The 23,753-nt window shown below is 37.8% G+C and overlaps 1 protein-coding gene across 2 annotated transcripts in view; it reads right to left on the bottom strand.

The window, feature by feature from the left end:
* Positions 1–21,569, bottom strand: part of GABRA4 (gamma-aminobutyric acid type A receptor subunit alpha4) — a 67,622-nt gene extending 46,053 nt beyond the window's left edge. Inside the window, exons 1-5 of one of the 2 annotated variants that reach the window (XM_033106809.1) lie at positions 20,641–21,569; positions 20,148–20,266; positions 4,888–4,955; positions 3,555–3,775; positions 3,331–3,413 (exon numbers count right to left, since the gene is read on the bottom strand). In XM_033106809.1, the coding sequence (XP_032962700.1) occupies positions 3,331–3,413; positions 3,555–3,775; positions 4,888–4,955; positions 20,148–20,266; positions 20,641–20,726 (577 nt within the window). In that variant the 5' untranslated portion in view covers positions 20,727–21,569. Of the gene's footprint in view, positions 1–3,330; positions 3,414–3,554; positions 3,776–4,887; positions 4,956–5,191; positions 5,229–20,147; positions 20,267–20,640 lie in introns of those variants that run through there. The other variant, XM_033106810.1, reaches the window with a different exon arrangement.
* Between the last annotated feature and the right edge of the window lie 2,184 nt (positions 21,570–23,753).

Genomic DNA, 23,753 nt, shown 5'->3' with positions numbered 1-23,753 from the left:
ATGATTTATTTAAACATGTTCAATATTCAGAAAACTGTAGAGATTAAGCAGCCTGTAGTGACAGACTCCCAGAAAGCAGTTTCCAGGCTCTCAGCCTCATGTAGAAAGGTGCTGGTTCAGTTGTCAGTTGGCCATCTGCTGTGGTTGGTTGGCCATCAGCTGTTACCAGTTAGCCATTGGCCACTGATATAGCTTCCAGGGCTGCGCTAGCAGGTGTGGATTGCGGCTAGCAAGTGGTTAGCAAGTGGATTGTGGATTGCAGATCCTGTTGATCCTACTTCCTGTGTCTCACCAGCTGCCAGAGAGACTGGGGTGTAGGAAGACCCCTTGCTGAGATACTGGCGGATGTTTGCTTTTGTGTCTCGACCAGCTGCCATTGAGAATATAGTGGTATGACTCCCCTATCTATGGCTCCGTTGTTGTTCCTTTTTGGCCTCACTATGTCCTGCATTCTTGTGCGGGGAGCAGGAGCTGAGTCCCTGCATTAGACAGCCTTGATTATTTCTTGTTTTTATGCCAAAGAATTGGAGGAAGAGAGACTGAAATTAAAGTACTAAAATGCTACATATGTATGCATTAATGCCCTTGGATATGTTTCCATACAAATAGGATACACAGTTGAAACGCAGAAATAATAACCCCCCCAAAAAACAACCTGTCATACTGCTACTTCTTTCCACTCCAACTCACTTCCAGTGCTTGACCAATATTGATTTATTTCATCCTAACGCAGCTCTGCCAATTAGAAACATACCAAATGCTGTCTATAATAATACAACAACAAAAACAAAAACAAATCCTATTGATGGGCGACCTCTCCTGGAGTAACCTATTTCAGACTCTGCCTTTGGGAATACCCATGCTGTTTGGGAATCATTGCAGTGACAACCAACTATGCTATTTGTAAAGCTCTCCAGGGAATATAAATATATAACCAGTTCCACTACCTTTAAACTCTTAAAATCAGAACATTTTCCCTTCTACCTTCAACAAATCCCTCCCAGCAGCAATTTAAGCTTATTTCCTATTATTTGGTGTTCAATGCAAATGGAAACCAGCTGCTTGCTTCCCAGTCTCCACAGAACAGATAGCTTGGCTCACACACAAATTAGTTCCAAAGAACCAAGATACATTGTGTACTACCCTCCACAAACTTTCCTAAAAATGCTAGAGTACAGTAAGTCCTCTGTGGAATTGTTTAATTCTACAAACAGCGTTGATACCTAGGGAGATAATCTTTACAAATCACTTTGCAAAACAAACTGTGAGGTTGTGTTGTCATTTAGCAGTATACAGTTATGTCAACATTGATCTGCTGAAGTACATTCATGTTTAACATACATCTATGTTAATACGATGTTCCTGACCCCAAATACTATGTTCCTGACCATGATATTTTAAATCAGGTATTCCTCTCTTGGCTAGCCTACCTTGCAAGAATAACCTTTTTCTTAACGATTCAATATTTGAGGCTGAGGGTGAGGGCCGACAAAATAGGTGAAGGTGATCAAAAGATGTACCTCTCTTTAACTCCCAGCCCAAAAACATCAGCTTCCAAGGAGTGATGTCTTCATTTTGTACAAGCCCTGATTGAGCACCAACTATGTTGAAGTCACTCTAAAGAGCTTTCTATGAGAGCTAGAGGGGGATGGGTGGGAAAGGTAAACCTAGATTAGAACTAACTGGGTAAAATTTAAATTATTACAGCATAAATGGACTTTAATTCTGGCCCTAGTGAGATCATTTTTTCTATGTATGTATTCTTCTGTTTTTATCTTCTCTCATTAAGTCACTGGTCAGGGAGCAAATGACTCTCTTTAACTTTAACTCAGCCTACTGAATACTGTGCTTACTAGGGATTATAAAAAGAACGGTGACTGCTGATTCTCATTAAGTTAAGCAATGAGCAATGATAACAGCAGGCAACAGTTTCACAATCAGTGCAACTAAGAATCTGAAGCAATAGTAAAAACCAGCATCTATTTTTGGTAGATTCTGATTAAATCAAGTATTTGAGGCAGACATTAGAAAAGGCAATCAAATTTTGCTGCCATCTCAGAGAAGGGAGCTTAGCAGAAAAGAATTCCATATTCTTTCCTACCAGTTCATTTCATCCTCTTGCTTTCACCTCCACAAGCTATCCTAAATCCATCCATCTCACACTTTCTCCTCTGGTACCATCCTACTCTAAGCCACCACAATCTTTGATTTTATTAAAACAATAGCTTTCAACTCTTCTCTACTTCTACTCTAGCCTTTTTACAATCCATTCTCTGTAGAAAAGCTGAAGTGAAATGTCAGGCCAAGAGTGCTACATCCTTTCAAAAAACTTTCTAAAGGCTTCCTACAGCATTTAGAATAGAATCCAAACTCCTTAATGTGGTCTGCAAGGTACTATATTACCTGGCTTTGTCTACAAATCAGACTACACCTCCTACTATGCTTTTATCATACTTCAGCGACTTTGAAACTAACAGTGCTGCTTATATTATTCTAACCTATGTCATATCAAGAAGCCTTGAACCTTCTTTGGCCTTTTTCAAGTCTGCCATAAAGGACTCTGTTAAATTACAAAAATAAAACAAAACAAAATAATTTATACTTGCTGTAATGTGGGGTCTCAGCTCCCACTCCCCACACAAGAACGCAAGATATGGTGAGGCCAAAAAGGAACACCAATGGAGCCATGGATGGGGGGTCATACCACTATATTTTCGCTGGCGGTTGAGTTGGAGACACAGGAAGCAGGAGCCACCCGACCCACAGTCCGCCGTTCACGCTTGCTAACCCCACTTGCTAGCAGCAATCCGCAGCCCGCCTCTCTGCCAAGCAACAAACCAACCAACATAGCTTAGCCATGGCAGTTATATTAGTGGCTAATGGCTAACCAGTAGCAGCGAATGGCCACCCAGCCACAGCAGATGGCCATCTGATTACAGCTGATAGCCATCATAACCGAGCCAGAACCTTTCCATATGAGGCCGAGAGCCTGGAAACTGCTCTCTGGGACTCTGTCCCCACTATGTTACACCACAAACACATGGAGTTCAAAGGTCCCTAAATTTCACCTCTGACCACCAACCTATTCTTTATGAGTCAGTCTACCTATGCTATCTGTAGAAATAGGTTTTTGAGTTTTTTTGAAAAAGTGTTATTTTTATCTCTTTATTTAAATATATTAGATAAAAAGTCTCCTAAAAGTCAAATTTGGGGCAATTATTGTCACAGACTATGATTTAATGTTGAATTATGGAAAAACATGCACATACCTATATAAATATCAGCTTAAATTAGATAATCATAAATTCTAATATTTTTATTGTAACTTACAACTCCCAAATTTCAAAGGACATGCATGACCATCCATGGGGAAATCCACCAATCTCATGGGACACTCTGCACTTATGGTGAGTCTATGATGGAAAAATACAATTAGAATCAATTCTTTCTCTAAAAATAAATTTATAGATCCATAAAGAAAGGAAGGAAGGAAGGAAAGAAGGAAGGAAGGAAGGAAATTAAAAGGGAAGAGGGAAAAAGAGAAAAATGACTACCTCATTGTGTATAAAATAGTGCCATTTCTCATAATTCTAAAAAGCTTATTTGGAGCTGTCATATTATGTGAGACAGATTTCTTTCCATTCCTGAAGAAAGTATCAGGGGTCCATACTTTTGTTACCATCATATTGTTCAATCTCAAAATTTCAATGGGGCCATCATATTTCAGTCTTTTGTCAATCCATGTTTGTCTGAAGAACACATCCATTGTGTATTCCTAAGGAAATTAGTTTGTGACATACTCAAATCACAGATGACTACACAGAAATATGCAGAAAAATGCATTAAACTCTAACCTGTTTCCCACTCATAAGAAAAAAGACAACCTCTAAATAAAAACGAAATTAATTGGGGCAGAAATTTCCTTAAATCAATGGAACAAAAAAAGTCTCAGCAATTAAAGCATGTCCATCTTGATACTTTAATCTTCTACGTTTATTAGACAAATAAATTACCGTACATAGTAATCATTCAAAAGTAATTACTATAATTTAATAAAACTGCCAGTACCAGGTAATTACAGTTGTAGTATTAGGTTGGTACAAAAGTAATCGTGGGTATTGCAATTATTTTCAATTGCAAAAACCACAATAACTTTTGCACCAACCTAATACTTTACTTTAGACCAGGGAGCAAAATTAGTTAATGTGTAACCAATATCATTGCATAAAGAATCATAAAACTATAAGCATCTCTTTAAGACAAAATAAAATATGTGAAAAAGAAACTTCATGTTCATAAACTTTATTAAAATTAGCCTAGGAGCTCAGAGTCAAGGAGAAAAGTAAAGTGAGCTATTTGACCTTGAAATGAAACATATTTAATATTAGAGAGTACAACTGAATGGATGAATTCATCCTGACCACTGTTTGGTATTCTAAGTTCTTTAAACATGAGAGAGAGCAAAGGAGAGAAGGGGTAGGGATGGAGAGTGAGCGATTGAGTCAACACGGAACACTAAATGCGATGATGACTACAGTATAAAGTTTCATACCAAAAGTAGTTATACTCTCTAATTTTCTCCTCTTTTATACATTTCTAAGGAAAAAAAATACTACATATGAGGTAATAGTAATAGCAAAAGTAATAGCACTAGTATTAGCAAAGTTCTTTTCTTTGTTGAGAATGACTCTAAGCCAAAAATTCCTCAAATGTTAGAGCTAAAAAGAAAATTTAATGTCTTATTCCTGATAAAGGTTTGAGTCTTATTAGGCTGTTTTATGACTTTCTAGCTTTGTGTGATTGACAGCAAAATACATACTAATTACCCTCTTTTCTGTTTGTTTTCTTCAAACCTCAAAAGGTACATTAAATTTTCCAAATACCTACCATTTCAACATCAGAAACAGGTCCAAAGCTGGTGACATATATGTCAGTTTTCACTTCTGTAACAGGACCTAGTATAGTAATAAGTGTGAAAAAATAATTACCAATCTCACAGGCAAGGTGGGTTTTGATAATTAAAGAGTAAATACAGCTATGGTATATCTATTTTTACAAGCATCTTAAATTTTCAGTAAGATAATGCATCTCTACAAAAAAAAATGTAGATAAAAGAAAAATAAAACCAGAAAACAGTGTTACTTACAGGCGAAAAAAAATAAAAATAAAATAAAAATACCCAATTACTTACCAGAAACCTTGTTTCTTCAAAGATACGTCAACCCCAGGCACTGTAAAGACAGGCAGTGCAGGGAACAAAAGCTTTTTAGCCTTTGTGATTTTTTTTTTTTTATATAGTCCATCATCTGATTGGCCTTGTGTAAAGAAGTGAGCTGTTAAAAAGAGGGAACTTAGCCACAAGGTAAGGAGAAAAACCATAATGGCTGCAAGGAATGCATCTTTGGAGAGTTGAGAATACTGATAAATAGCTTCAGCACAAAAATGATTCATGTCACCTTTAACAACTGGCAAACCATCCATTGGCAATTGGGATCAAAAACAAGCCCTCCTGTGAATCAGACCTATGCATGCTCTGACACCTACAAGCTGTGTGACCTTGGGCAAGTTACTTGACCTCTCAATAGTAGCAACCATACATATAAGGCAAGGCTGTTGATAGGATCAAATGAAAGGAAACTCTCATATAAGACTGAACACAGTGACTCTTTCATGGAAGTACTTATTAAGCATTAGTTTCTCTTTGCTGCTTACAATGACCACTACTGAGATTCTTTCCTAGGCCTAAATAAGACTGGTTCAGGAACATATATATTTGTGTGTTTGGCAGAGAGAAATGTGGGAGCATCATGACAGTGGGCTGACACAGATTTTTAGACAAAGAAAGATTGCCACAATCTGGGTTTAGGATGTTGCTTAAAATTAAGAATTCTGGAATTCAAATTTATCTCTAACACTTTTTAATTATTTGATCTTGGTCAAGTCATGTGTCTTCATAGGTAAAGGTTTTAACGTGTATTAATGGAAATAATATATGTAAACCACTTGTGCCAATCTCTAGAATATAATGTGCTCAATAATGATAATAGTTATTGGTATATATAATATAGCATTTTATTTCTAATAAAAATAAAGATTGTTGCCCTCTTGAACATCATTTCCTTAAATGATGGTTTCTAACACTGTATGGCTAGGGGCTAGATACTTCATATTGGAAAAAAAAAACATCTGCTATCAAGGTGAACTATTTCCCTTGGATAGTGGTTGGGCAATTGGATTTATGCCAAAAAAGACAAAGACCAGTTGATATAGCTTAATACCTTAGGTCTAAAGTTATCCTCATAAAAATCTATCAGAGTTTTTCTCCCGCTATAGGATGAAAACTGAGTCATAGAAAGAAAAATGGTTTGAAGGAGAATGAGAAAATTCTTTCTTGAATAAGTACCCTAAGAAACATATCCTTTGGAAGTATAGTGAGAGAAAAAGCATAGATCAGGCTGGTCTGTCATGAGTTCTCATTTTTAAAAAATAACACCTTTGGAAAACAGACCAAGTAAGTATGAGAAGTTAATTCAACTTTTATTTGAGTGATAAATTTGAAACAACAAAAATATGGTAGTAATAAGTTCATGAAAGCCAAATTTTTCCAGGAATAGATAGGTAATCCAGGAAGCAGGTAATATATGTTGAACATTAGATGGAGATTTCACTCAAAGTGGTTCAAGAGTGGGAGTAATCACTCTGCTGGTTTATTAAGGACAATTGTGCTGTGTATTAAAATATTACAAGCACTATGTCACACAGCAAGTCAGGGCAAGAAGAGACAAGTTACTTAGAATAATTAAGGTTGAGTGTGTCTTCACAACTGGACTGTTTGACAAGATTCTTGAGAAATCAAAAGTTACTTTGAAGATCGATTTAGGGCAGTGGTTCTCAAACTTTAACTGGATCAGAATTCCAGAAGCTTTGTGTTGGTCCCCACCTCCAGCCTTGCTGATTCAGAAGGTCCAAGGTGGAGTCTGACTACTTGCATTTCTAACAAGTTCCGAGGTGATAATGTTCATTTTATCCCAGTTTAAAGACAATGTTTTTCTAGAACAGTATTTACCAAACTGGGTCCTATAAAATATTAATACCATTAATGTTCTACGGGAGTGGGGAAAGTGTAGGAGAGGGAGGAACTAGGCCAATATTTTTCCTTATAACTTTATTTTAAGGTGTGTGGGTTTATGCTAATTCTCGTAGATATAATGATTCCATGATAATAAAGGGTATTTTCAAATCTTATATAACATACTACCTTTTCAATGATTATTGATATGTGGGATACAAAACTGAAAGCCACAAAGAAGGGTACAAGACAAACACATAAACAAAAACTCATAGACACAGACAATAGTTTAGTGTTTACCAGAGAGTAAGGGCAAAGAGGGGATAGTAGAAGAGGGTAAATGGGGTCAAATATATGGTGATGGAAGAAGAACTGACTCTGGGTGGTGAACACACATTGTGACATATAGATGATGTATTACAGAATTGTACACTTGAAACCTATGTAATTTTCCTTAACCATTGTCACCCCAATAAATTTTAATTTAAAAAATTGAAAATAAATGATTTTTGAAAAATGTTTTGTGTTCAGAATCTCAACTTTAGTATTTCTTTTAGACATTATTCAGTATTTGCTTTATCTGGCCTTATGGATTTTGAGATTGAGTGAGATCCTAGAAACACGATTGGTAAAGAGATCTCATTCAGACACTCATTCAATAAACATTTACTGAATGAGCACCTGCTGTGTGCTAGGTTCCATGCCAGGCCCTGGAGTTCAAAGTGGTGAACAAGATTCATGAGCGCCCTGCCTCATGGTGTTAACATGCTATTGGAGGAGTCAGAGTATAATTCAGAAATAAATTAAATGGAAGAATACTGTCATTCTTAAGAGGGACAAAACAGGCTGGCAATTGAGTGAGAGTGAAAGCCACTCCAGATGTTTTAGCCACTCTTTAAAGCAGTGACTTTTAAACTGAGACCTGGAGGATGAGCCTGGGCCATTGGAAGAGCTGAGCAAACTGCATTCCGGGCATAGAGAACTTCAGGGAAAAAGTTCACAGTCAAGAAAGACCTTAGTGTGTTCCGGGGCTAGAAAAGAGGCCAGAGGGGCTGGAGCAAAGCAAGGGAGAAAGCTAATGATAAGAAATGAAAGCCACATAGAAAGAATGAAAACCAGGGTTAGTGGATAGAGACCTACCCCTGAGCTGATATTCTGAAAGAGGCATTTTTTTAAAACAACATATTTATATATTATAGTGATGGTTGTTAAAAATATGTGGAAAAGAACTTGTAGAAATCCCAGTGAGAGACAGAGTGACTCATGAAGAGGTTGTTATAGGCTGAATTATGGTCCCCCCAGATTCATGTGTTGAAGTTCCAACCACGGGTACCGCAGAATATGACTATATATTTGGAGTTAGGGCCTTTAAAAGGTAATTAAATTAAAATGAGGTCACTAGGGTCGACCTTAACCCATGTGACTTGTGTCCTTCTAAGAAGAGATTAGGACACAAGAACATACAGAAGAAAGACAGTAAAGACACAGAGAGAAGACCATCTTCAAACAAAAGAGAGAGGACTTAGAAGAAACCAACCCTCTGACAACTTGATCTTGGACATCTAGCCTCCAGAACTGTGAGAAAATAACCTTGCTGTTATTTAAACTACCCAGTCTACGGTACTTCGTTATGGCAGCCCAAGCAAATGAATACAGAAGTCAATCATTTTTCCTATGTTCTTTCCCCAGGTTTTCTTCCTCTCGTATTCAGCACAGCTCTGCCTCTGCATATAGGTTGGGGTAAGAAGCTTAATTTGCATCCCTTAATCATCAGGGATTTGAAGTAAGGAAATTATATGATCTGAATTGTATTTTCTTACAAAATCACTCTGGCAGTTTATGGACAGCAAATTTTCGGAAGATAAGAGTAAGAGTAGAGCTCTTATAAGAGGCTGCCATACTAGTCCACTTGTGAAATGATGGTGGTTTACGGATCTAGCAGAGGGGATGGAGAGTGACGAAATCAAGGGGCATGTATGTGTGTAACTGCTCACAGGAAATGGTTTTTTTCCCGAAAAGCAATAAGCAGAGATATAATAATTCTACTTATTGAAGGCCTGGTACGCGCCAGGAGGGATACTAGGGTCTTTCCATATACTATTTCATGTAATCCTCACAACACCTTCCAAAGGTGATATTCTTATGAGAATTTTATGGATATGGAAACTGAGCTCACAGAGATTAAATATTATGTGCCAGAGTCAGACTTATATCCCCCTTGTATTGATCTCCAAAGTATGTTCTAGCTTTACTATACTAATTATGTCACTAAATAATAAATCAGTAATTAATTATGTATATAATTTGATATCTAGTACATAACATGCCATACCTACATTTCCTGTTCCGTTCCTGAGTAGGTTCTGAGCTATGTTCCTGCAGCTCTTTCTATGTTTTGCTCTTATTATTATTACAGCCTGCTTGAGTCTTCCTCCCCTTAACAACAAAGACAAAATCTTAATCCTCTTTGAAGTACCCAACTGGCATAGAGCTTTGCACATAGTAGGTGGTGAATACTATGTGTTTGATTGTGTTCCTAATATCATCCCAGTGATGATTTAAAAACCTCCCAAAAAGAAACATTACTGGAAGTCATTTGTTATGTCAGTTAAGCTAAAAATATTTCCTGATTAATAAAGCAGAAACTGTGTCTTATTTATATTTGTATCCTCTCGCATAACTAATCCCAGGACTTAAATGTAGTAAGTTTCCAATAAATCACTTTTCAAAGAATAATGGTCGCTATGCAGTTAAGAATAATTCTTAGAGATGCTTCTTCTAACACTACTGTTTAGGATGTTCAAATCAACCTTACTAAGAGCATAATTACATAGAAACCAGATGATTTTGAGCTGGAAGGACTTCCTCTCATAATTTTATATGTATTTATATAACATCAAAGACTTGTTTTATTTTTAAAATTCTACTCTTTTGGTAATAGGGACATGTTTTTTAATCTCCAAAATATGGTAGACAGTTTGTAAAGCAAACAAAGTGACCTTCAAAAGCCTTTCAAAGAGACAAAGCTACCAAGATCAAACCCAGGGGACTACTCCCATCTTATTAATGAATCAAAGTAGAAACAAAATTAACAATGTTATCCGATAATTTCCACTGTTAACTACTTTAGTTGTATAGACATGGTTAAAGAATAACCCCATTTAATTTCTTTTCCAATAACAGTGTCCAATTTTCTGTCACACCAGGAGAAAGACCTAATCTTTTTTGCTGATATTAAAACTAGCGAATCTTTGTTCTCCATATTGCCTCACCACGTATGCACTTGAGAAGATATTTCTGGTTGTTCAGCCACCTAAATCCATGCATCCAGCTACACCTTACAGAATACTACTGATGTGTCTCTGAGAAATAAGAAGTGAAGTATTTAAGAGGTACAACAACAACAAAGAATCTTGAATTAAATAGTTAAGGAAATCTCTAATTTTGTTTGCCATTTAAAAAATATAGAAATACTAGACTTCCTGCTTATTAAAAAGCAACAAATATCCATGAATATCACAAAGAAAGCAGAAAACTATGGTTTTACTTAGATAACATTAAAGAACAGTGCTCTATGATCCTTCTATCAGTCCAGGTCAACTTTTCAAATAATTAAACAAATATGAGAAACATTTAAAAAACAATAAAATATATGAGCAAAAAATGAAATGCAATTCACATAAGGAAATTTCTTATAGGCAGTAAAGATTTGAAAAGATGTTCAACCACAATAGAAATCAGAAAACTTCAAATCATTTAAAAATAAAATATCATTTCAAGGATTCTGTGGATATCTTTCGCTCTCTTAAGAGTTGAAGGGCTTGTGGATCCTGAATCTCATATTCACTGTAAATGAGAGTTTGAGTTTGTAAAACCATCACAGAAAACAGTTTGGCATTACCTCATCAAGTTGAGCTCCCACTTACACTAAGATCCAGAAAAATCCATTCCTGGATATATATGCAAAAGAAACTCTTGCACATTTAAAGCAGGAAATTTGGGCCAGAATATTCACAGCAATACAATCTTGGAAACAAGCAAAATGCCTACTGCCAACAGAGCAGATGAACAAACTGTATTCTATGCAATGGGAATATCACACAGCAGTCACAACGAATGATCGATGGCAAGATGCAACAAGAAGAATGAATTTTAGCAATACACAGTGAAGTGAACAAAGCATCCAATGATGATATGTCACTTCAAAGCAATTAAATTTAAATTTATTTATTAAAAACCAAAATTTAGTTAATGATAGTCAAAGAAAAGCTACGAAATAATTTTGAAAGGACTCAGAATGGTTGGTTACTTCAGGTGGGGAAGACAGGAAAATAAGATGAGGGAAACCACATAGCAGAATAAAAGTTGTCAAGGTTGTGCTGTTTGATGATTTAAGTGGTATTTTTATTATGTAATAATAAATGAATGAATAGATGGATGGGTGGATTAAAAGGTTATGTGTGGACTAATAATGAAAGTATGTCATGAAACAATGATTATTAATCCAGAATCCAATTCTATGCACTACAGTCTTTTTAAAAATAAATATATTTAAAAGGCCTAGAGAATGATACAAAAATGCAAATTGATGTATCTTTTCATCTAAAAGAAAACTAACAACGTAGTGAAGTATTATCTAAACATCCACAAGTTACTAACTGCCTATATCAAGAATTTATAGTGCCTATTTCAGGAAAAACCAAATGCATTTTGCATATCCTTGCCCTAAAGAAAATGTAATATATGATGGCACCAGTATATCTTTTTGGTTAAACTGAAAGCATAAGAAAGTAAATTTGTGTTTTTGGTTCTATAGTCTCTTGTTTTCTCAAGGATATCTTTGTTTCAATTATCCATTCCCTCCACTCTAATATTAAATTATCATTTAACAGATTGTTCCAGTAGTACATAAATTTACTGTATTTCTAATCTGAAAAACAAAAAAAGGCAATCTTCCCTCTTTCTCTTTGCTTTCACATGTAAACCACTGCGGGGGAGGGGAACAAAACTCTATATACACTGCCTCTAAGTCTTCCTTTTTTATTCACTCCATCATCCATTGTAATCTGGGTTTCATGCTCAGGATCCACTAAATTCTTTTTGTCTATAGCATTAGTTTTTCACTATCTATACCACTGTTCCCACAAACTTAAAAAAAAAAAAATCTTATTTCTCCCATTTTAAGAAAAGCTCTTTTGGGGAAGGGGACCTGGCCCCGCCTCAGGCCTCTCGGAAGGCTCTGCACCCATGGACTTCACCTTTTCCTGTGGGCTCTCTCCCTGACACATTTGTTAAAAGCAAACCTGAAAAAAAAAGACGTTTTAAAATGAATAATAAATGAAAACTTTAAAAAGCCCTTTCAATTTTACTTCTATATCCATTTACCATCCAATTTCTCCGCTGCCCTGTGCAAATGCTCAGAAGAAAAACACCTCCCATTCTCTCTTGAACCCAACCACCCAGTTAGAAGTTCATACCCCCACATTACACACCACCAAAGCTGCTTTCGTCAAAATCACTAAAATCATAGATATTGCTAAATCTAAGTGTCAATATTATAGTCTAATCTTTCTCAATCTGTCAGGAGAACTAGATGTAATTGATCAAAACTGTCTCCTCTTTGAAAAAGGAATTTTTTTAACGGAACATCAGGTATGCTCACTCTACTTGAGATTTTCCTCCTACCTCAAAGACCACTCTTTATTTTCCTCCTCCTCTTTCCCCACCGCTTAACGTTGGAGACTTCAGAGCTCAATATTTGTACCTCCTTTTTATCACCCTGAATTCCTTGATGAACCCTTTAGTCTTACGGCATTAAATTCCATATATATTGACATACCCATCATCTCTGCATTCAGGCTCACCGCCTCTTGCTATCTAATATGGATCTCAAGCATAACATATCCACATGTAAACTGTTCATCCACATCCCTAATCTACTTCTGCCACAGTCTTGGCAACTCCATTTTTCTTGGTATTTAAGTCAAAAACTTTGGAGTCAGACTTGACACCTCTCTTTTTCTCACATCCCACATTCTAGCTGACACCAGTGCACCAGAGCTTTAAAATATAACCAGAAGCCGACCATTTCTTAACAACCTTACAGATTTCTCTGCCATCCACTTGGTCAAAATGGCCATCATCTCTGCATTTGCCCTTGACCCTGACTTCCTGTTCTCAATTCAAGGTGAGCCTTTGAATATTAGCCAGTGCAGGTCTTTGCCCTGTTGGAATCCCTCCAGTCACTGATATTACTCAGAGTCAAGGCAAAGTTCTTATCAGCCTGCAAAGCTTTACAGGACCTCATCCTAGTGTCACAGTGACACCTTCTTACCCCTGAGCCCTGTCACATTTCATTGCAGTGACACTGACTTCCAAGCTTAGTGTGTTTGCACCTAGAGCTCCTTCTTACTAGAAAACTCCACCCAACTGTGGCTTAAGCTCTTACCTACTTAGGATCATTGTTCAAATATCCCCTTCTCATTGGAATCTTCCCTAACCAACCTAGTTAAAACTGCAAACTCCTCCCCTACCTTTCATAACTCTATAGCCATGATCAACATCTGACACATTCTATATTTTACCTATTTATGTTGCTTATTTTGTAGAATGCCAGCTCATGAGGGCAGGGAATAGTGTCTCCTTTGCTCACCAATGCATCGCCAGGGCCATACTTAACAGAGCCTGGTGCATAAGATTCAATGAATTTTTGATGAAAAGTTAATGAAATGAAATATCTCCATGTGACCTTACTTAATATCTTAGAAGAATTTGAGAGGTGTCCCTTCCCTCCTTCTTAAGACACTCCATTTTCTTGAATTCTATAATTTCATACTCTCCTAGTGCCCACCTATATCACCTTCTACTTTTTTTCATTCTCCTTTGATAATTTTACATACATTTTCTGCCCTTCCTACTTGATAACATTCCTCGAAGCTTGATGCTGGGCTCTTTTCTCTGCTGTTTTCTACACTCTTATCTGGATATCTATAATCACAGCATTATACAAGGTCTGACAATTAAGTTCGCGAACTCATCCTAAAATAAGTGCTACGTATCCCATTGCTGAATATCACTATGGTCACCTTCGTAGTACTCCCCTTGGGAAACTATGCACCGATGCCAGCACCTAGTCCACCCTTCACAGCAATTTTGGAACTCTTTTTCTGGAATGGCCATCAGAGTTGTCATATTAACTTTGATGTCCTGAATGTCATCAAAATGTGTTCCTTTCAATATGTCCTTTATCTTCAGGTAAAGAAATAAGTCATTGGGGGCCAGATCAGGTGAGTAGGGAGGGTGTTCCAATACAGTTATTTGTTTACTGGCTAAACATTCCCTCACAGACAGTGCCATGTGAGCTGGTACATTGTCATGATGCAAGAGCCATGAATTGTTAGAGAAAAGTTCAGGTCGTCTAACTTTTTCACGCAGCCTTTTCAGCACTTCCAAATAGTAAACTTGGTTAACTGTTTGTCAGTTGGTACAAATTCATAATGAATAATCCCTCTGATATCAAAAAAGGTTAGCAACATTGGTGTAACAAGTTCATGAACTTAGTTGTCTGACCTCCTATGCTGATGACTCTCTTGTATATTTCCAGACAAAACTCTCCTCTGATATCCAGACAAGTACAACCGCTAGGATGTCACACAGGTATCCTAAACTTCATACATCCAAATATATATTCTTGATTTTACCCCCACCCTTACTGTCCCTCCTCCAGTCCTCCCCAGTTTAGATAGCACTGTCCTCTTCCCAGCTTCTCAAAATAAAAATCCAGAAGTCATTTTTTTATTTCATCCCTTTCCTTTACCATCCAAATGTAATCCATCACCAATTCTTTGTTGAATTACACCTCCAAAATATATCTTACTTTTATCCACATACCCATCTTTACTATTTCTACCACCTTATTCCAAGCCACCATTACTTAATGGAGAGGACCAAAAAAGAGCTCCTTCATTTGTAGGTTCCAATATTGCCCCACCTGCTTATCTAAGTTTTTCTTTATTCTGCAGCCAGAGGTGTCACCCTACCATCTAAGTCACACAATGTCATTCCCTCCACCTAAAAAACTCCAACTGCTTCCAAGTTCACTAAAAGAATCATCTAAGATCCTTTATAGGATCCTCAAAGATCTTGCCTGGTCTGGCCTCAGCTCACCACGTCAAACTAGTCCTGTGAAATTCTTCCTTTGGCTTTCTGGCTGAGGCACGCTGAACTCCCTTCACTGTCTAAATCACACTAATCTATTAGCTGCCTTAGGATTTCTGCACTTACTTTTTTTTCCCCTGCATAAGAACAACTTTTGTTTACCATGTCCCGGTCTGGCACTTTTAGGTCTCTGCTTAAAAGACTTCCTTGACCACTGCATCTGAAATAGATCCCTCACCCTATTTATCCCCTGTCTTGTAATGTTATTGAATTGTCCCATAGTGTTATCTTTAATTATTTTGTTATTTGTTTATTTGTCATTTTTATCTCTCTACTCTGTTTAGTTGTACAGTTCATGAGGGCCTGTATCCTGATTCAAAATTATATCTTCACAACCTAACATTGTTCCTGATACATAGTAGTCTCTAAATAGCTATTGCTTCCGCAAATGAATGGATGACTATGACAAATCAGAAGAGAACGAAGCTTTATTTTTCTGTTGCCCTGTGCATTTAAAGAGTCCTTTTCATCTATATATTTTTAAAAATATAGTCTCTGTTGACATTCAAATAATAAAGCATTGCACCTAAATTTAATTTTTAGGTTGTGATATAGATTAATTGAAAACATTGCAAGGATATTTTCACATGTGTGGAAAAAATTAATCCAAATTTACCTAAGTGTATATAAATTTCTCCATGTTTGCTTTTCCATTTAAAATGTTATTAAAGCTTTAAAATAAAAGTTCTCATTTCACTCCTTTGGGGAAAATGTAGTTTTGCTTATTTTAGTGACCTACTTACTTAGTAACATGAAGAAATGTTAATGAAAATTAGACTCTCGATAAACAGAAGGGTGCAAGGAAGCCTTAGAAGTGGGTGTAGCAATAGACCAGCTACCTGACTAAGGGTTTAAAGATGGAGGTGTGAGTTGTGGCCCTGTCTAGGGTTACTAGGGTTCTCGAGCAATTCATTGGAGCTTTTCTCTGCCTCCTTTCTAACAGAGAAATGATGCCTGCCCTGCTTATCTTTTTATGCTGTTGTAATAATCTTAGTAGATACGGTATGTGAAGGACAATATCTAATTGTAGATATTGTGAAGGACTCCGCTAATGTGAAATCCTACTATGTTAGTGAGCAAGCTTACAAAATTCACCTTAATGCTCCACTCCAATTTCAAAGAGGTTGTGAAAGATGATCTAAGACAGTCATCTATATTTGAAGTGTTTATGATTCCAAATCATGTGCCACCAAAAGCTGAGATGAACAAAAGGTTGTGGAACGCTTCGGTAAGCGAAAAACGGGGAAGGGCTGGCTTCCTAAACTATCTCCTGGTGGTTGGTACTCTAGCTATGCATTTTTAAGAAGGTGTATAACAGTGTTAAAAGTGGGTAAGAGCATGGGGGGTGGGGGGGAGGTGATTTTCTAGCTCCTTTGTAGAAGGGTTTACTTGTGTGCCACTTCTAAGCAGGTGCAAGCTACTTCAGGATGCTGGCAGACTGATTTGTCAGAGGCTGAAAGAACTTTACCCCTTCAGAAGTCCTAATCTAGCTTTTCTCACCATGTCTCCTTCCTTCTCTTCTCACCTTTCCCCCTTTTCTTCTCCAATTGGAGAATGTGGGAAACAAGGGAGAGGAGATCCTGGAGGGATGAAAAGAAGAGAACTATTTCAGTTCCTTTTATTCCCCCCATTGCAAGCTGTGCCGCTGAGTTAAAAATATGTAATTTAGTTTCCAAATCTATTTCAACCCTTTCCTGGCCTACTGAGCAATCACAAACCATCCAATTTCAATTCAAATCTTTGCTTTTAGCTTTATTTTAAATGGAACACAGCTAAGTAGTATAAACAGATAGAAAGTAAATGTTCCACAAAGGGTGTAGATAGGATAAAAGGAACCAGGAAGTAAATCCGTATTTATAGCATACTGGTCAAAATATGAACTGTTTTCATTTTATTTTTAAAATTCGAAACTTTCCACAAAGTATAAAATGTCAAAGAAGGGTACAAACTTGTGGCATCCAAGAGTCTATGCTAAGAATGAATTTTCCTATTATTTTCTGTTAATCATATTTCATTTACAACATCCTATAAACAGATTACACATTTTCTGCAGGTGAGAATTACTATTCCTCTGTCACATTTGGAATACTACACACTTAGAGACAATGACCCACTTCTAAAAAATGAATCACATTTACCACAAATATTTATGAGCATAGCCCCCAAAAAATTGTTCTATAGTAAATTTTTAATTATTAATTAACTGCTAACACTTGAAGTAAGGTGAATTTAACTCCTTTCCATAAAGCTATAAAAGTATCTTCAGGTGGGTACTGCAGATCATTGGGCAGTGACACCTGAGATGTAATAATACTTTAGAGATGTTTCGGCTGTACTTCAGTACTAACCAAAATCCAGTGATGGCTTACATAGATTGATTTCACTCATTTTATTGTCTATATAATATTATGAGAGAGGGTAGTTCCTAAAAAGGATCCATCTACAATGGATCCCTTCTTTCTTTTGAATTATAACTTGCATCATAACAAACTGGGCAGATATTATTTTAGCTTTCAATATTTAATAATAAACCATGTAGTTTCAATTATAAATTTTCACTTTAATTTATGTTCAGGTACATCAATTCTTTAATGAATATTTAAACAACATGTAGTTTGATATTCCTGTTATTTTTTCTTTACTTGAAATGTCAAGTGTAAAACCTTTATGAGCAGATAAATCCTCTTTTATTGACAAAATATAGATTTAAAATGGTATCATATTATCTGAAACATTCTCCACAAAATTATGCTTGATCTAAAGTGATAATTTCCCAGTCACTTATGAACGATGGTGCATTGATAAATGATTCACTTCTGTAAGAAAGCCTCTTTTCCGATTTGCATAAAAGCCAATGCAGTGCTGAGCGTGCTTCCCTGGAGCAGCAATGTGAAAAGAACCAGGAGCATCTTTCATCCTCCTCACTCATCTTTACCACTGTCAACACACAAAGACTCAATTACTACCCTCAGTGGCTCACGATAACCTCAATAAAATCCACAAAAGAGTGGTTTGGATCAGAAGACCTGACCTGATCCCAGCCTATCATTGATATGCTATGTGTCCATGTATAAATCACTTTCCATTTCTAATCCTCAGCGTCTTCATTTGTTAAATGAGAAGAACAAGACTAGATAGACTCCATCCAGCTCTACCTCAGCTCTACTCCATCCAATTTTATTTTATCTCCAACATTTCTTTCTAACCCAGGACCACACTCCTAAATCATGTCTAATTCTGTCCCCTTTCACAGGAATGTCCTGCTCCCTTTTCACTTTCTCCATTCTCCCATCAACATCTTATCTCCTACACATCCTCAATGGGAAGCTTAAATTTCTCTGTGTCTAATATTATGCGATATTATATTATACTCTATTCTTTTATCTACTCTATTATTATAATATTACATTATATAATACATTATATTATATAATATATATTATATTATACTCTATTATGTTATACGTTCTATTATTATATATTATATTACATTATATATTATACTCTATTATGATATATACTATGTTATATTATAGCATCTGATATAGCTCCCAATACTCATGGATTTGACTTTTCAATGCACAACGTGACCTGGGTTCACATCCTGCCCAAGCCCCTTACTAACTGTGAACTTGGACCTGTTACTTAACTACCCAAGCCTCAATTTCTTCATCTGTAAAATGGGGATAGAAATAGCTTTCTCTCAGGATTGTTAGGGTTAAACAGTAACATCTATAAAATGCTTGGTATATATGAAAATTTAAATAAATATAATATTAGTTGTCATTAATGTTACTATTACTACTACTAGAGTACAAGCTCCTTTAAAACAGAGCTTATATCTTCAATTTAATTCTACGGCCTATCAAGCTCAATGTAGTGGAAAGAACAGGGACTTGTGGGTCAGAAGACCTGGGCCCACAAATCTGGTGAAGTCACTTGTCTTCTCTGAATTGTACTGAGAAGATGTTTGAGGTTAAGAATTATTATCTTGAGATTTCTGTGAACCTAACGCCTAGCACAAGGCTTGCCACACAGATTCCCGTTACGCAAGCAAAGGGAATACGAATATGAAAAAGAGCAACAATACTGTTATGGATGCACTTCTATTAGACTTTTCATAAATATTTATTGAAGTAAGAAATAAAGCTGAAACACCACTGACTCCAAAGTCTTAGGAGGGAAGCAAGTGCCACTCCCCAAATAAAATTTCATCCCACTGTAGAAGAGAAGAGGAAAGGACTGGGTTCTCTAGCAGAGCTGGCAGCTTCCTGCCCCAGTTTCATGTCCTAGGTAGAACAAGGCCGAGGTTTTGGCAGAAGGACAGACACCACGTGGGAGGACAGGGGACTTCGGATCAGATGCCTCAAGTGCAACCTGCTCTGAGCTAAACGGCCAAGTTCAGGGGAACCCCATTCTCAGGTACAGAGTGGCAGGGTACCTGAGTCCCGAGTCCCCATTTTTGACTCTACCCCTCCAACCTCCCCCACCCAGCAGTCAGGTCTCGGAAGGTAATTAGTGTGGGGGAGAAGCGCAGCTTCTGAGGGGGCAGGGAAAAGGAAAAGTATGGTTGGGGGCGGTCTTCCTGTCAGAGATCATATCAAGAGAGGGGAGGAAGGGAGAGAAGGAGGGAGAGAGGGAGGGAGGAGCAAGGGAGGGAGGGGAGAGAGAGAGAGAGAGAGAGAGAGAGAGAGAGAGAGAGAGAGAGAGAGAGAGAGAGAGAGAGAGAGAGAGAGAGAAATAGATTGATTTTTCATTTTTACACGCGAGGCATACCTAATGATTTTCCCACAGACAGACAGACAGGCAGACCGAGAGAGGGACAGACAGGAAACACTTGAGCGTTTGAAATCGTTCATACCCCCAAATCCAGGACGCAGCCTGTTGTCATAACCATCGAGTAAACTGTCCAGAATGCGGGTAAAATTTTCCGGGCATAATTTCTCCTCCTTTTGATTCTGTCCTGGGGATTCGTTTAAACTGCGAACGCAAAAATATGAGGGTGGATGGGGATTATTTTAAGATTCACAGAACAGGTGGAAACAGGTTTATCTTCTAGTGAAAGAGTCGCTTGCCCCAAGCTAAAAGAGGCAAAGCTGAGGGATGAGGAAAAGGAACTGTCAGGAAAGACGCACCCCGCGCACACGCATCCCAGCATACACACTCTTCTTGCACCCGATGGCCTCTCTACTCTCCGCGTCTACGCCGTCACAGAGAAGCCTGGCTCCGGCCCCTAACCTTACAGGGGGGACAAGAGGGTCTGGTTTGCCCTGGGAGGGGCGGTTGGCCGGAGGAGAGCAGGAATCGGCCACTTCTCCACCTTCTCCTTGCCCCCAGTACCCCATGGAACTCACCAAGCCGCCAGGCACAGGACGTGCAGGAGGGCGAAACTGACCCCGAAGGACGTCGCGATCGCGGGTACCTTTTTGGCAGAAACCATCTTTGCAACATGCCATACTTTAAGACTGTTCACGTTTCCAGGCTCTCCAGATGCCCTGAGAAGGGTGCGAGGCGAGGGCAGAGGCTCTCCGCGGCGTGCGCACACTCGCGCTCACACTCGCCCGCGCTCAGCCAGCCCGAGCCGCGGTGGGCGCGTGTGTGCACGCGGGCCAGGGGGAGGCGGAACCTGCCTTTCCTCGCCCCCTCCTTTTCCTCGCTGAGCTCTCAGTGTCTATGGAGAGCTATATATACCGCTCAACACCCTTTCGTGCCCGCACTCTGAAGCCTCCGGGGTTAACAGTGGAGCGCTTTCACCGAGAGGCTGAGCAAGTTCTTTCAAACCTTTAACTCTGGGGTCCAGAACCGGGGTCTCCCACCCCTCTTCGGGTCCGCGGCACCCCCATCCCAGGTGCGTCCCTTCCACAGCATTGCCTGGCCTCCACTTCTGCCTACTGGTCCCCCTCCCTCCCGCTGGGATTTGGATCCAACCAATCAAGCTCCTCCCTCCTTAGGTTGTTGGAGGACTTGTTTGTACCCATTTTCAAGGCTGGAGGTGGAGAAAGGGTGGGATGTCAGCGATTGCTGGGCAGAGGGGTGGGAGACCATGATGAGGAGAAGGAATCAAGTCTAGACAGAAGCATCCTCTGAGACCCTCCTCTTCGGGTGCTGCGTGGCGGGGGTGGGGGATGGCGAAAGAGGATTCTTCCTGGTAAAAGGGTTTGCAACTCGCTGAGCTGACTGTCGCAAACTGTTAGGAAGTGGACTTGACGCTGTAGTCAACGCATTTCCCAAGCTGTTGCTGTGAAGATATCCAATTCCTTTACTACTCCCCCCGCCCCCGCCACCACTCCCCCCCCGCCCCCCCGCCCCGCACACGCAGGCCCTCCGCTTTGCTGCTCCAGCCTTTTCTGGAGAGGAGGGAAGCGGTGGAGACAAAATCATTTTCACTTCTTGTGACACTCGACAGACACTCTTTTAATTCATAATAGAGCAGACTGAATTCCAGAGGTTGACTGCTTTAGGGAGGGGGACAGGATGGACGGGAGAGGGAGAGGAGACATACAGGGGGACAAAAATGGTGTGAGTGTGTATGTATGAGAGAGAGAGAGAGAGAGAGAGAGAGAGAGAGGAGAATTATATTTCTAACTTCTTTAAGTTTAACATAAGTCTTTGATTGCTGTTTTTAGTATAATCTGAGTTGGGTCCAAGTATACTACCCCAAATTTCATTATGTTAAGCCAGACACATATTATAAATTTATCATAAAGGTTTATATCTGTTATGGTTGGATGCAAATAATACAGATATTCTTAGGATGGAATCTTCAGCGTCCACAATGACTATGAAATTCCCTGAAAATGAATATAAAATGTTGTATTCATGTAAATATGTGCTTCTTTCTGTGGGACTGTTTATAACTTTCATTAGACTCCCAAAGACCATGGACAACTATAGTACGGACTAATGTTTTAATGTAAAAGATAACACATATAATAGAACACTCAACCAAACAGGTGAACAAACATTTGTAACTAATGTGTGACAATCACCTCTATCCTATTTGATAACCTTCCCTTTGGCAGTTTTTATCAACTATTATGTAGATTTTGAGTTTCCTTTGAGGGTATTTATTGTCAACTTATCAAATGACCAACTAGCTTGATACACAAAAATTTTGTGTGGTAATAAAATGGATAATATGAAATGGTTTAACCTGTTTTTTTTCTTTCCTTTAATTATTTCTGGTAAATATTGAACCGTTTTTAACCATTTGAAAAAGGTGATGATGTGATTTACTGCTTTAAATTCCAGAGGTTTGTGGATATAGACCAGTTGAAAGATTTTGGTTTCAGAAATATAGAAGCTATCAACTATTTTTATGTTGATGAATTTCTTTGTCCCATATATTCAAGATAGGAGAAGAATTGATTTGATGCTCTTCAGTCATGACTTTCCCTATTGGTATTAAAACAATGCTTCCACTGAAATTTTACCTGTATGCTGGCATATTATTATTGTCTAGTTAAAGACTTTTATATTCATTCTTAAGACATCTCGAAACTGTGTCTATTGTTAATGGTTACTACATAAAAATAATAATCTGAGGTAATTTAACAGATTCTATTTGATTAAACATTTCATAATATCAGTTGATACTGCTTCCAAAATACGTAATTATTTTTCTTTGCCATATAGTTAAGGCAGATTTAATTTCGTCAATGTGATTATTTGAAAGAGACTAACATCTGGACAGTATTTGTATCCTATTTGAATAATTTCTGTACATAAAATTTGGAAAGTTTTGGAAAGTTAGTTATTATAGTAGGTATTTTTATTACCTAATTAATTAAATGTTCTTATAATTGTCTGTGATCAAGTTAGACATTGAAGAAAGTATATCCATAGTTAATAGTCTTCAAAATCCCTCATTAATTTAAATTAGAATAAGAAATACTAGCTCTCTAATATCAGCTTTTGTTTTATTCGAAATTCCAATGTTTTATGATAAGTAAAAAATATATATATTTTAAGGGTCTGGAATCCAAGTAATGAATTTCATAAACACTTTGTAGGCTCATTTGCAAATGGCTAATAATGTGTGAAGTGTTATTTTATTTGTTAGACTTTAAATTCTGAAATGAGTTCTCAGAGTAGTTTCAGAAGGATTACTTTATAGCCGATTTCAAAGAGCCATGATTCATGTGTGTGTGTGTGTGTGTGTGCGCGCGCGCGCGCGCGAGAGAGAGAGAGAGAGAGAGAGAGAGAGAGAGAGAGAGAGAGAGAGAGAGAGAGAATGTCCTAAACTTTATACAGAGTATTAAGTATTAGAAGGGATATTCCCTTGATTGTGTTTGTTTATATGTGTGTGTATTTTCATTTGGGGAAAAAATACTATTATCAAGTGATAGATTTTTTTTTCCAGCATCTGATAAGGTCAATTTATGCATTTCCAATAGTGCCCCAAATTAAACTTATTGTAAATTTGTTGCCAAGTGCCTACTTTGTGATAAATACATTGTCTTTTATC

The sequence above is a fragment of the Rhinolophus ferrumequinum genome, chromosome 5 (genome assembly GCF_004115265.2).
Source record: "Rhinolophus ferrumequinum isolate MPI-CBG mRhiFer1 chromosome 5, mRhiFer1_v1.p, whole genome shotgun sequence".
NCBI classification, from domain to species: Eukaryota; Metazoa; Chordata; class Mammalia; order Chiroptera; family Rhinolophidae; genus Rhinolophus; species Rhinolophus ferrumequinum.
This window is presented reverse-complemented; position numbering and strand designations above follow the sequence as displayed.